Source organism: Stegodyphus dumicola, chromosome 8 (assembly GCF_044657685.1).
Source record: "Stegodyphus dumicola isolate Sdum_Otavi_A_Nest chromosome 8, ASM4465768v1".
Taxonomy (NCBI): Eukaryota; Metazoa; Arthropoda; class Arachnida; order Araneae; family Eresidae; genus Stegodyphus; species Stegodyphus dumicola.
In genome coordinates this window covers 193244428-193259047 of record NC_140775.1, presented here as the reverse complement: position 1 = coordinate 193259047, position 14620 = coordinate 193244428, and the positions used below count along the sequence as shown (strand labels likewise).

General features: G+C 29.0%; 1 protein-coding gene across 2 annotated transcripts in view; it reads left to right on the top strand.

The window, feature by feature from the left end:
* Tcs3 (Probable tRNA N6-adenosine threonylcarbamoyltransferase Tcs3) overlaps nucleotides 1–14620 on the top strand; it is a 67622-nt gene that overhangs the window by 14196 nt on the left and 38806 nt on the right. For both annotated transcript variants that reach the window (XM_085822867.1, XM_085822868.1), the window contains exons 4-5: nucleotides 4113–4218; nucleotides 11741–11810. In XM_085822867.1, the coding sequence (XP_085678993.1) occupies nucleotides 4113–4218; nucleotides 11741–11810 (176 nt within the window). The remainder of the gene's footprint in view (nucleotides 1–4112; nucleotides 4219–11740; nucleotides 11811–14620) is intronic.

Below are 14620 nucleotides of genomic sequence, written 5' to 3'. Positions count from 1 at the left end.
AGTTTGTTATGATGCTGCTACAATATTTTCAGTGCGCCTCACGACATTGGGAAAATGAAGAGAACATTTTATAGTAAGGACTCTTTTGTAAAGTTTTAGGTGTGAGATATGTAACTCATAGAAGCCAAAGAAAATTATCAACATAATTTTGCTGCCATTTCTCATGTTTTTCTTTGTTGTGGAGATGATAAATGTTTCCACTGCATCTTAATTTCAAGTTCGAGCTCATAAACCCAAGACTAATCATGAGTTGTTGTAGAGTTCAAGAAATTTTACTTCTTATCTAACAAGCCAGCTTGTCCTTTGTGATTTCTATGTTGATTTGCATCCGTGATGGCTTTGGAATGTCCTCAGCATTTGGTTATTTTCATTTCTTTTGATATCTCTTAGGTAACAACATTAAAAGTTCTGCATGAGTATATGTAGTAACATGACAGTTCTACATAACTGATGTCAGAATTTGATCAACCACTCATCATTACAGCTTTTTGAAAGCCTTGTAAGATATATTTTAATTTAGATAACCTTTCCTATTATTCCTTTTATCAACATACAACTCTCTACCAGAATGAGTTTTTAGAATTGCATTGAATGCAAGTGAGTAAGAAATAGTATTCTCATTTTGAGTGAATGTAAAGGGTAGTTAACCCTTCTTGAGTTTACGATTTCTGTTATTTGAACTAAGCGATAATTCGCTTAACAGTTCACTAGGTTCCTCCACATTTACTTTTACTTTAGTGGAATAAGAGTGTAGAACTCTACGGCCTATTGAAGTGCAGTTTGTTCTTAGTCAATACGCAGGCATCTCTGAAGCATGTAGCTTTCCTTAATTTATATTTCACCCATAGTATCTTTAACAAATTAGCTAAGTCTTTCACATAGGTTCCACTAAGTTCCTGCCAAAATTTGAAGCATAATAATTACTGCAGATGTTCAATCATTGGGCTGCAAATAAAAATCTAAATTAGTGTTCCTGTATTATGCGATCATAGGTTTAGGACTCTGAGCAACTGGTGCTTTTTGCAAATGTCAGACAATTTATATATAAACGTTAAGGTGTTTTACTCCTACTCACTCGTAATCATCTCTTTGTTTAATTAATTTCTATGGAAAAAATAAACTGGATAATTTTTAGTGGACTTGCAGAGTCATTAGGTTTATTTCAGAGCAGGAAATATATAAAATGTGCAATGTCCTCGCTGAGATTTGCCAGACCTTCCAATTACACTACAAGGGCACTTGGTAAGGAAGAAGAAAATGTTTTACATTCTTTTCCCCTTCAATGGCAGCTGGGGAGGCAGGGACCTCATTGCCAAATCTTGGTAGTGATGAATTTTTGTCTTATATATTTTAGTTCGGCCACTACTGTAGGCCACCACTCTGTTAGGTTTGTCAAGTTGCATCATGAGATTTGTCATTAGATTTGTTAGTTTGCATTCCACTTGTATAAAGATTTTTTTTTTTTTTTTTTTTTTTTTTTTTTAAGAGTCATGAAGAATTAGCAGTGCCCTCAGTGGAATTTGAACTCAGATTCTCCCAACTATCAATTGGATGTGCTTCCAATTACCTTGCAAGTAGAATGAGGAGCACATGGTAAGGAGGGCAAAAATACCATATTGTTCTTGCATGTGATGTATATTTTGGGAAAATACTTCAATTTTAGATGATGATGAGGTTAGCAAGTTTGTATAACATGTTCATGAACTTGCATAATACTGGGATCATTTATATATACAACTTCTATTTTGTGATTATCAAAACTGCTTATTTATAATAATCACAAATTGTTGGCATAGCAATAGTAATTGGAAATAGCATCTGTTCCAAAATAAAAACGAATCAATCTTTCAGTTTCATTTCACCATTTTAGCAATGAAATTTCTATTGAAATATAAATCAACGTTTCTAATGAAAATGAAATAGAATTATACTGGAATATAAAGTAAATCTTTCATGCAATTTTTTTCCCCGAATTTTTCTAAAATAACTAAAAATTATGGCAATTTTGTGATTTGTCAGCAGATTTGTATTTAAACTACAAAAATTCAGATTACTGTTTTAGTTCATTCTCTTTATTTCGCTGATAACTTTTTTCCTAGTATGTAATGTGCATTTTTTGGTATCCATTGTGAATTCTGGCAATTTTAAAATCAGTTTCTCGACAAAAATTTTGATGTGGTTATTTGTGAATTTCGGAACAATTTTTTTACCATTGTTACAGTATTATTAAAATACCAATAAATTTAACTTAAATTGTGGATTAATAAATTCTTTATTGAAAAAATATCTTTAAAATAAAATATTTTTGTAGCCGTCTGTCAGGTTTTAAACTTTACATTTATCTTTAATGATATTTGAATATTTTCTTTCTGAAATGTCTGATGTCGGAATAGAAATGAAAGTAAATCTCTTATTTCTGTGAAACTGGAAGAATTATGATTGCTGGCTGTCTGACAACAATCTGCAAAGCATTTGGAGTAAGTGCTTGCTGCTTTTGCCCAGTTCAGTAACTAGAAGGTTTCTGATGCCATTTTAATGATGGGGCTGTGATAATAAGGAAGCACCTTTTCTGTTTTTTGATTCCAAATGTCTTTCTCTTGACACATTTATCTTTCCTGTACATTTTCTCTTTTTTTTTTTTTTTTTTTTTTTTTTTTTTTTATGTTGGGATTTTCATTAGTCGAAAATATGGAAAATTGCAAAAATTATTCTAATCTTGTCATATGGACCATCTGTAGAAAAGAATTTCTTCATTTTAAAGATACTGAAAATTGATAATTTAAAAGATTCAGTTTGGGTATCTGTATATGCATTGTATCATTTCATAATTTTCTCAATTTATTCTCCATATTGAAATTAATAATGAAATAAGATTAGCAATAATAAGATTAGCTAATACATGCAGTATTTTAGAGCAACAAAATTTATGAAGTAAATAAAAATTCAGAGATGAAACAAAGAGTCGTTGAGAATGGAATTGATTGCATAAAGCAAAAGGAAATTCTTTTCCAAAGGTATTATGGTATTATTGAAGATTACATGAAGATACATTATTACCCCTTACACTGTAAATTAGCATGTAGCAAAGGGGTGATGCAGATAGAAGCATTGATTTGTCAAAGCAATGAATTTAGAAATATTGTGAAAGAGATGGAAATAGCTCTAAATAAGCTGAACCATCTGAAAAATTTTCAGATTAAAAAAACAAATACTTTGTAGAGTTATGGTCATTTTGTATTTTTAATGTAATTATTTTAGTAACTTTTTAAAGCCACAATTATAAATTTTATGTGCGATTATGTTATTTTAAACTGCAAAATTTTCGATACTGTTCTGTTATCTGGATCAGATTCAGAAATGTATGTATTGTATGCACATGTATATGTATGTATGAATGTGTATGTGTGTATTCACACATATACATATGTACATGCATATCCACAATTCTTAATCTGGTACCGATAGCAGAAGATTACCAAATTTCCTTAGATTGTGATTTAATAATTATAATGATGATAATGCTTCTTTTAGCAAATAATTTAAAACCAATAAAATAATTGTTTAATATAAATCTTCTTTAAAATATGCTAGACAGTTAAAAGCATAAATTATAAATATTTCAAAAAATTATATCCATACTTTAATATTAAGTGCTTGAAAGGCAGCAGAGAGCTAATTTTTTTTTTTCAAACTACTGTTATTTAATCCTCTGAGTGGCATAACCGGCTTTATCAGGTCATGAGATTTTTTGTCATTTGCATATGCTAGCTTATAATTTAAGATATTTTGTTTTCTTACTTTCTTTAATAATGTAAATGTTATCTTAATGAATGTAAGTTTATGAAAACAAAGACTAAAATAAGTAATGATACAAATGTAGCTAATATAATAATGTATTTCTACTATACTTTCCTCATCCTCTGCTCATTCATCAAGTACTACATTGTGCCTCTGTAGTATAACTTTCATGTCTCCCTGGTGATTTTGTTTCCCCAGAATTACAGCAAAAATCAGAAAAGTTGCTTAAGTTTTGCACACTGTATATTTAATTCTATTAAAAGGTTTATTAAATATTCATATGATATGTACATTGATTGCATATAATATTGCAGGTCCTGGCATTGCAGCGCCTTTGGTATCTGTTGCTGTTGTTGCTCGTACTCTTGCCCAGTTATGGAATAAACCTATAGTTGGTGTAAATCATTGTATTGGTCATATCCTTTTCAAGTTTTTATAGTAAGACTTGTTAGAAATTTCTTGTAACTAAAAGTGTGCAATATGTAGAACATACGTATCTTCATAGGAAAGTATTTATATATTTAATACAATTTGGCACAGGAATTTTTTTCACTAGACTCTTTTCATCTGTGGATTTCACTTGGTTTTTATTTTGACTGCTTCTATAGACAAGTCTGCCAAACAATTTAAAACAGGGGTTCTCAACCTTTTGACTAAGCAAAAATCATGACCATCTAAGCAAAAATTTAAAAACTTTAGTAGCACCACTACATTTTACAACGATTATTTTTTACTTTCTCAATAGAAATATTAAAACAAAATATATTATGCCATTCGTACAACCTATTGGCTATATTAAATGTGCACACATAAAAATATATTAAATTAAAAATTGGTTGCCATTTTAATTATCAAAATTTAAATTATAATACCTCAATTCTAAAATTTAGTGTGAAATTTGGGCTTGTTTAAGAGAGATCAGTTTCTTTATGTCTGGTCTTGTTTCACTTGACTTTAGACATAAATTAGGATCCAATTTTAATTTTGTTCTGTATTTCGTTTTAAATAAAACATAAAAGAAATACTTATTTACACAAATAGGTTGCAGAGAAAGGACAATAAAAATTTAACAGGTTTATTTGGAATGCATTTAAATTCTTTTTTTCAGCCAAAAGTGAACAAGTGCATTAGAGTTCGATCACAGAAAATTTCTAGCTATTTTCTTTTTCTTCACAAAATTTTTGAATTTATAGTTAAAATTACTTTGTTTTCTTTTGCGTACTACTTATTTTTCTCTTGCGTACCACCGGTTGAGAATCGCTGATTTAAAAGGTAATATTTTAATTTTTCACAACTTATTAGCTCTCAAAATCTGTGTTTAATATGCTAACAAAATTATGTTTTTTGTATTAGTTATTGTATTCATTCTAAATTAGTAACATTCATCAATAATTTTTAATGGAAACTGGCTATTATTCGTGTTTGGCGTAAAGAAAATACTGAAAACTGTCATGCAGCCAGTCAGTTCGCCAAACACTAAAGCAAGCAAACAATTAGCTACCTGTGTGCAGCAGACTTATCTACTTGTCCACTGATTGTGTTTTTCTTGAATAGTTTTTAAATATACAGTTACTTATTCATAGGAATTACTTAGAAATTGCATCTGTGAGAAATATTTTTAGTTTTAGTGTAATTTTAATTTAATTAGTGTTATTTTACATATTATGCTCTAAAGTTGCATGTTTAGTTAGAAAGCACACTTAACTTCTGTAAGACCAAACTGTTCATTAAGTACTAGGAGGAAAAATATGTAATATGTCATTTATATACTCTTGCTCTTGTCTGGCCATGTCAAAATTATTTTTAGTGCAATGTACTCCTAATATGAGGGCAGAGATAATTCTTGCTAAGCTCTAGTAGCTGCTAGGAGTCTCCACTCTCCATCACCTGTCTGTAATATATAAATATTAGAAATGCGAGAGCCTATTATTGTAGTTGTTGATAAGTAAGACCTATGCATCTTTGATATTATAAAAGAGTATTTCTGATGTGAAAAAAGTGTGAATAATTTTAAAATTATATTATCTGAGCATCTTAATGACATTTTATAATGTATTTTATGCCATAAAAAGTGATAAATAATATATGTATCAAACAAGTTATGCAATTGTTTCTAATATATTACACTTCCATAACTGGGCTAATACCAGGAATAATATCAATTAGTTAGCTGGGAATACTGGGGATGATACTCAAAATTACAGTTAATCTGATGGCAGTTAAAAAATGCTGAGGAAGTAGAAATAACCTGTATTATAATTAAAAGAAAAACACTATTAGCAGTTTAGCTGTATTTTCAAACAGTTTGATTTGGAGAATAAGTTCATTTGGTTATCTAAATTTAATTAAAAAGCATTAAAAAGCACTGAAAAACAATTATTCGCTTATACAGAAAAAGATTTAGCCAGATTTGTGGCTAGAGCAGGATTGATTGAAAAGAGCAAATAATGAAGACTGTTGAAATCAGATTGGCGGCTAGAGTAGGAGTGATGAAAAGTGTGAATAATCACAACTCCGAAGGACCTAGATCTGTGACTAGCACTGGAGCACTGACAGCTGGGAATCCGAGGAACTAGTTCCTATAAACTACATACTTTAAACAGATCCTCATACTGCCAGATGGGGATGAAAACTCCATCGATTTGCAAACAGGGTGGTCAATTTCACTGAGATGTGTTGGTTTGTTTAATGTTTTGTTTTAGCACACACACATATATATACATAATGTCTGAGGGTCGGATGAGACTTGCCGAAGGAACTTGCTCCTACTTGGTCGTACCAGACATAAAGCTCCGTCGACCTAAGGTCTCGTTTCCCCTTGGCCGAGAAGTGTACCACTTAAGAGGTCGCTCGAGAGCAGGAGAAACAATGCTAAAAAAATGAGGACGGGAAAGAGGGCTGTAACCTCAAAATGAAAAATATACATGATATATAAAAATGGCTTTGTGGCAAAATGAATATACATAACACACATACACACATTTAAAAAAGGTCAGAGATGTTTCTGGTAAATAATAAAGAAAAGACTACTGGTGTTTACATTAAGAAGAATCAAATTTTTAGCATGCTTCCCAACAATAGGTCTTGGTGAACTGTTAAAGAACTGCCATTCCTTTTTCACCAGAGTGATGATCATTCATTTAGTGAAGTGAATCGGTTCTAGAGCGGATCATCCATCTCTACTATAGACTAAATTAGAACATAGAATATGTAATTAATATCACCCATGTTTTGTGACCGGACTCATTTCAGCTGCTGTGGATGCCTGGAAGTCAATTCCTGCAGTTACTTAACAAAAACTGGCAGATAATATACCCAGATAGCTGTCATTTGTGCAAAAGATGGACTAACATTACATTAATATATCACAAGAGCTTTCAATTCCAAAACACGAGGTGCAGATACTATATCATATTAAATTAATTTTTATTTAATGCAAATTGAAGTGTTTATATGATTTTATATATTTTAAATTTTTTTAAATGAAAAAAAATTGAATTCTTTTTTGAAATACTAGATAGAATTTAGAAATTTTCAGATTGTTAAATGATAATTTTTAATTATTTTCTTAGAAATGCACTTGCCTTTAGAGATGGTTGCCATGTGGAGATTGCCATGAGACATATACATATTCCCTGTCACCATTTTTTTTTTTTTAAATATCTTAAATAATCTATAAATAAAGACACTCCTGGTAACTGTTATCTCAGCACAGTTCCAAACAAATTTTAAAGAAAATGTTCAGTTAGTGTAGTATTTTTTCATTATTATTATATTATTCTGTTAGCAGATTGATTTAATCAGGTATTAAATTCAAATTCTCAATCTTTGATATGGCAGATGATCTTTAATGTCAGATTTGTGTGCAATGAATGAAATTTTAAAAGAATTCATTAAAAAAAACAGCTTGTAAATATATGTATGTATCTCAATGTGGCCTTCGAGAACAAGGCCTTACAGCTCAGTGACGTAGAGCACGTGATGTCAGTACAGAAAGTGTACCCTTCTTTAGGTTTGAGGACAGTGTTGGGTCAAAGGTTATTGTTAGTCACCATTGCTACTAGAGAAGTAGTTGAACTGCAATTATTAACCTAAAATCTTGGTATATACCGTGCTTTTTTCGTAGTTGGACACTTTAAATTTAAGTTTTTTTGCAATTTGTGGGTTGTTCCAGAAACAATATAATGTCTTACATCTGTTCAGTGCCGCAATGTAACTGAAATTACAATACATTTTTTTCTCTTTTCCTGTTGATGCAGGTGTGAAAGTGGATATGTGCAATAAAACGGAAGGACTTCATTCCGACTAAAAACAGCACGGTGAGGTTTCATTACTATGACTTTTTTGATATTTAAAGAAAACTGGATTAAATATTCGATACGTTTAATATGTCTGCTTTTAAAGCCAAAGTGATTTCCTCTGAAAAACTAGTGTAAAACATTAAAAAAGTAAACAATAACTAATGTAAAAGTAAACAATAAATTAATTAAGTCCATGATACTACAGGATTATTTAATGTATAGTAAATTTTGTTTCATATATTGCTGAAACACTGCATTATGATTATATATTAATCATATAGCATTAAATGATTTGTAATATCTAATTTATTTCAATTTTATTTTTAATGTACTTGTCATGATAGTTTTAAAGATTTAAAAGTAATAATGTTTTTCATTTAAAAATTCAAATTTGTGTTTTTCACTTTATCTTTTTTTGCCATATTTTCAAAATTATTGTGAAAATTGTAATTAATATTATATTTTTAAAAATATATAAACAAAACTTGAAAATGATATTGTTACACCAGTTACTTATAAAGCTTAGAATTTTTTTTTCCCCTAAAAGCTGTTACGTTTTTTTAATTAAACATCATACATTAGCAAAATGCTAGATTTTTGAAAAGCTATACAGTATATGATGCTTTAAATCAATGCAGTAGAATAAACAATTAAAAAAGATTAAATATACTGGCAGAATGAAGTGCTTTTGCAAGGGACGTTCGGTATCCTATACTATCATTGTACTTTCCTGATATGATATAGGCTCTACCACGTGTGCATCAGTAACGAGATGTGGGAACCTCGGCTAACTACCTTGCATATTTTACAATTTAAAACATACAAACATAATTCTGCAGTGTGTTCCTTTCAAAATGTTGTCTATTAAAATTTTAGAGAGTTGTTATTTTTTCCCCTTTACAATTCCTTAAGGATACACATAAGTGATCCAAAGAATCAAAACTGTAGAGAGCTGCAAAATTAACTATTTTGATCATAAACTCTAACATGGACATATCAAGATTTCACTAAAGAGTAATATAGAATAGTAAGAACTCATATTGCAATTAAAAAAGTGTTTAATAAACACAGTCGGCAAAATTAAAGTAAAATAATTTTCTGTGACAGTTTAAAAATAGATTTTTGGTTTTTATTCTGTAAAAATCTGGATCACTGCAAGTTTAATAATTATTTTAATAATAACAATAACACCATCTGACAGTTTAAAACCATGTTGACATTAAATTATCATTAAAAATAAATTTTAATGTATTTATATCAATAAATAAATTATGAAATATTCCTTTTTTAATATTTAGTTTATTATAAAAGATCTTCTACACTAAAATTTAAAAAAAAATAAAAGTAATAACCAAAAATGCTAATTCTTTCATTTTATCGCCATACTCAAGAAAATTATATATTATTTTAAAAAATCAAATTTACATTCAAATTTTTTTACAAATTACAATTTATTTACAAATAAATTTACAAGAGCATTTTACAATCCTGCTTGTAAAATGCTCTTTTTATTCATATTTTTCCATGTTTACATATGAATGAAAAATAATATGCAATGTTTTGTTTGCATTTCGAAAGCTTAACATTTTCGTGTTATGAAGTGTTGGAAGTTTATCCAAACTATGGAGAATAAAATGAGACTAATATAAATAATTATTGATCATCCAGGTGAAAATTTTTATCAAGCATTAAAAAAAATAAGCTCGGATATCTGAAGTCTTAAAGTGTGATATATAATAAATGTTAAGATAGTATCATTTATTTAATAATCTCCTATTTACTTTACATCAGAATAACATAAAATTAGCTTTCATTAATAAAGTAGCGTGCTGTGATTTCACTCGCTTCGAATGCAGGAGAGAGATTTCTTCGCACTCCTCACCGTGATGTCACAAGAGAGCTGGACGGCTTTATTTCTCGAAGGTCACGATCTCAGTCGTAATTTTAAATATGCAGATTTAAAAAATTTAATATTTTTTGGAAGTAACAAAAACTTAATGAACTGAGCTTTAAAATTTAGATAAAATTGTAACATTCTTTTTTTTTTTTTTTTTTTTTTTTTTTTTTGAAGAAGTGAACAAAAATTTAACTGTTAATGTAACAAAGTGAAATTATTTTTGGCATTGATTTGAAAAATACCATCAAAATTCAAATGCAACGAAAAATGAAACTACAAGTATGATGTTTAAAAAACTTGGTTTTTATCTACAATTTGAGATATAGAATTGAAATAGGGAAAAAATTTTTATTGTTTCATATTTTTTATGGAAATTTTACCTTTATACATTGACCACAATAGAAAAAAAAGGATTAAACACAGTTGCACATCACTATATTTTGTGTTTAATTGTCGATAGCAAATAAGCATAAGTATGGTATCTCTGCTAGAATATCTAGGCACATCATGTGGCTAGTGCTATTTCTGGCAGTGTTAGATGATCCCTATAATTTTTTGTTTATTGCTAGGATCCATGTAAGAATTGAAAAATTTTAAAAGTCTATTCCGTAAACAGATTTTTCAAGCATATTAGCATATGTGGTATATGAACAAAAAAGTGACTAGCATATAGAATAATTAGAATTTTCTGATACAGTTTTGCAATATATAAGTTGATTTAAAAACAGGAACTAGTTCACTGTTGTTATTTATGTGAATGTATCTATGAATTTGGGAATAAAATATGAAATGAGACTCTCACCAACTGAATCTGATCAAAATTCCCCAATCTTAAAGAACAAAATATCCTGTAGAAAATAGTGCCTTAGAATTTGTTAATAAAACAGGTTAGGAGAAAACATTTATTTGGTAGTTATGAATGTGAAGAAAACGTGTTAATAATAGAATGAGTTTCAGAAGTGTGTGATAAATATAATACTTCTGTTAATTTTCAGTTTCGAGAATATCAGCTAGAAAAAGAGAAAAATTAATAGAATTAGAAGAACACGATTTCATGTGTAAGTAATCTGAGCGATCTAGGAACCTGCCCAAAGACCGTAGACATTAATTTTACAATTAATTCAAACAAGGAAACTGATATATGTTCTTTATGATTCTAATTCTTTCTTGGAAGGTGTGTATGTGTAAAAGCTGTGATGTTCTTTCAATGTTTTCGTTCTTTTGTTATTTTCAAATAGTAAGAAAGTAAAACAGAACTCTTCGAACTGAATGTGAAAATGTAGGATTTGAAATTATTGTTTACTTTTCTTGATAAGTTGAATTATTGATTAGTTCAATTTTTTTTTTCCTCTTTCCTTCAGTTTTTCCCTTATTAGGGTGCAACTATATTTAAATTTATCTTACAATTAATTCTTTTATTTGTGTATTGTTTCAGGGTTTTTGAGATAACTTGGCTAACTTGTGCTGTGAATTGGGTCTTTGCTGGTAATATATAATTAAGTACAAAACTGCAAGTTGCTAACAGATGCATGTGAGTACTGTGGGTGAAATCAATTCAGAAATAAATATTGATATGTTAAAGCTGCCTTAACTATTGTGTTATTACATATTGAAATAGGACGATTTAACAGTATTATATATCAGTGATGGAAATATTGAGGTAATTAACCATATTTTTGTTTATTATATCAACTTCTTTGTATTGATATATTAAATCTGCCTTAACTATTGTGTTATTACATATTGAAATGGGGCGGTTGATAACAGGTGCAGATAATCCAACAGTATTATATGTCAGTGGTGGAAATACTCAGGTAATTACTAAATTTTTGTTTATTACATCAACTTCTTTGTAACTTGAAAATTTCTTAAGCTATATTTCATATAGCATTTTTCTAATAAATGCATTTAATTATATTGAGTGATTGTGTTTTATTTTTTAAAAATATCTTCAAGTTTTAATGACTGCAATTTCAGAAATTTCTTAAATGCAATTTCTATACGAAAATGATGCTTTTTTCAGTTATTTATATTTTAGTGATTTATAAGGACAATATATTTAATTTTCATTTTAGTCGTTAATTCCTAAGCAAATTAAATTATTTCTTCAGGTGAAAGTAATGAAAATAATGTATACATAAATGGTATTTTTTCATACTTAAATAAACGTTAAAATGAATTTAACCTATTGCATTGACGTACTTGTGGCAATGCACAGAAGGAAGCTGGAGCATAAGATGGAAAGAGTGAATATATATTAGCTCTAGTCTGTCACTTAAGCATTTCAAGGTGTTTAATAATTCGTCCAATAACTCCAGCAACCATGAAGTGAATTATTGCTATGTCTGAAGTAACCACAAAGTCATGAAAAGGTTTAAATAACCTTTTTATTTAAGCAGAATTTAGAACATAAACATACTCTCTCGTGATACCATATCAGCCAGAGCTGTCATGATGGTGCAATTAAAAGGACTAGTCAAGTTTAAGTCAAATGGAGAACAGTACTCAAGGGCTACACAATTAAATGTTACTACGGTAAGCTGTTTCAGCAATTCTGTCAGAGCGTCAGAATCTAAATGTTGGCAGCACAAAGCCGAAAAATTACAACTATCCAGGCTGGAAGGAAGTAACATACAGCGTGCATACGAAGCCCGAAACACAGTCAAAAACCTCCCTCAGTTTAAATATTGGTTAATCGTTTGCATTCTGGTCAGAAAACGGAAAGAAGTTATAGTAAATGCTGAAATTATAAATAACTGTTTATAACTGGTTAATTTAAATAATAATCTTATAATGTCATAATGCCCTTCTCCACATTTGTTATTGTTATAATTTATTACGCAATTACATTCATTACAATCTGATTAAATAAAACTATACAAGATTATTATATAAAATGGACCAAATAAGCAAACAAAAACAAACCACAGCACTCTAAAAGTACATAAAATCCGAAATACAATCAAATAAACACAAGTATTTATACAAATTTACAGTTTTATGTTCATATTAAAATTAAAAATTTTATGTTTACATTATATCAATTCATTGTGCTTATATATTGAACATATTTTATAACAATATTTTATAACAGTTTTGATAAAAGCTAATGTCCTAATATAATTGCTATGCAGTGCCTTGCAATCACCGACAGTAGATTTTTTCGACGTGCTTTGTCGAAGCGATCGAACTACTAGCAATAAATTCTTTGCTGTTTGAATTATATTTTGGTATTAATTACTTACTTTACTTTAGATTAACTCTATTTAGAAAGATTATTTCAGTGTTCCAGCGTAATTTAAAGGGCATTATAGTTGTGCTAAAGCATAGAAATTATCCCTAGTTCTTAGCATATCTTTTCAAACTAAATACTGTTTTACTTGCTAAAAACATATTTTGTGAACTGAAGGCTAGTTCTAAGCATTTCTTTGATTAAATGTCAGATTTTAATAATAACTAGTGAGCAAGCCTACGAGATGAGTGGGCTAAGTGCCAAAGCAATATTTATAAGTTATGTGAACTTAACATGAACTATTAATTTAAAGTAGTACTGTATACAAAATTGCTAGCTGCGACCAAACCAAAACTTGTAAGTTCCATTTACACTTGAAAACAAAGTGTGTTTCATTATTTCAGTATTTAACATTTCAGTATGAATGCAGTTAGTTAATTCTTTCCAAGGAACAACAAATTCATAAATGATTTTTTTTTATTGCCAAACCAGGAAACAAAAACATTTGATACTTCAGATTAATATGTATATGTTTAATGTCAGGATTTAAATTTAATCTAATATAACAACATTTTTTTCTATATCAATATAAGAATTAATGTGGCAATAAGATACCATATCAGTTATCATAACCTGAAACAAAAAAGTTGCCAACAGCACCTATTTATTTAAATTGCTGACATTAAGGAAAAAATTTTCAACATACAATGACATCACATGCTTTCTTCAACATCAGAATATGACCTTGTGTAATAATAATACAGTAGAATTCCAGAAATCCGCAAAGTTTGGGACCAGAGGTTGTGCAGATTTTAGGATTTTGCGGATTTCGGGACAGAAAAGATAAAGCATAATATTAGGACTAAAAGTGTAAAATGAATAAGGCATATTAGATACATTTAATTAAATTATTATATACATTATTGCAATAATTTATTATATGCATTAAATTATTATTACGTATATAAATTGATTATATTATTCATTGTATTATATGATTTCTCCTCATACAAAGATTTCCGGTTTCGGATTCCGGTGTTAGAATCACTGTTGCTGTAAAATTTCAACAGCTTTTCTTTATTTTTCCATATATCATACACAATTGTGTCACAATTCCATACCATTCTGCTATAAATCAAGGAGTAGTACCTGCTTCCATCTTTTGCAGAATTTGCACTTTTTGCGTTACCGTCAATGCAATGTGTTTACGTTTTTCAACGTTGCAAGCAGTAAAATCATGAGTGTGTTTCTTATCTGTCATTGTATTAAAAAGGGCTGAAATTTAAAATATTCTTAATTTATCCACAAAATATCCAGATAAAAAAAAAAAGGCAGCACTAAACAATCTCGTGAAATGAAATAATCAAGCTTGGAAAATACAACAACGTAAAT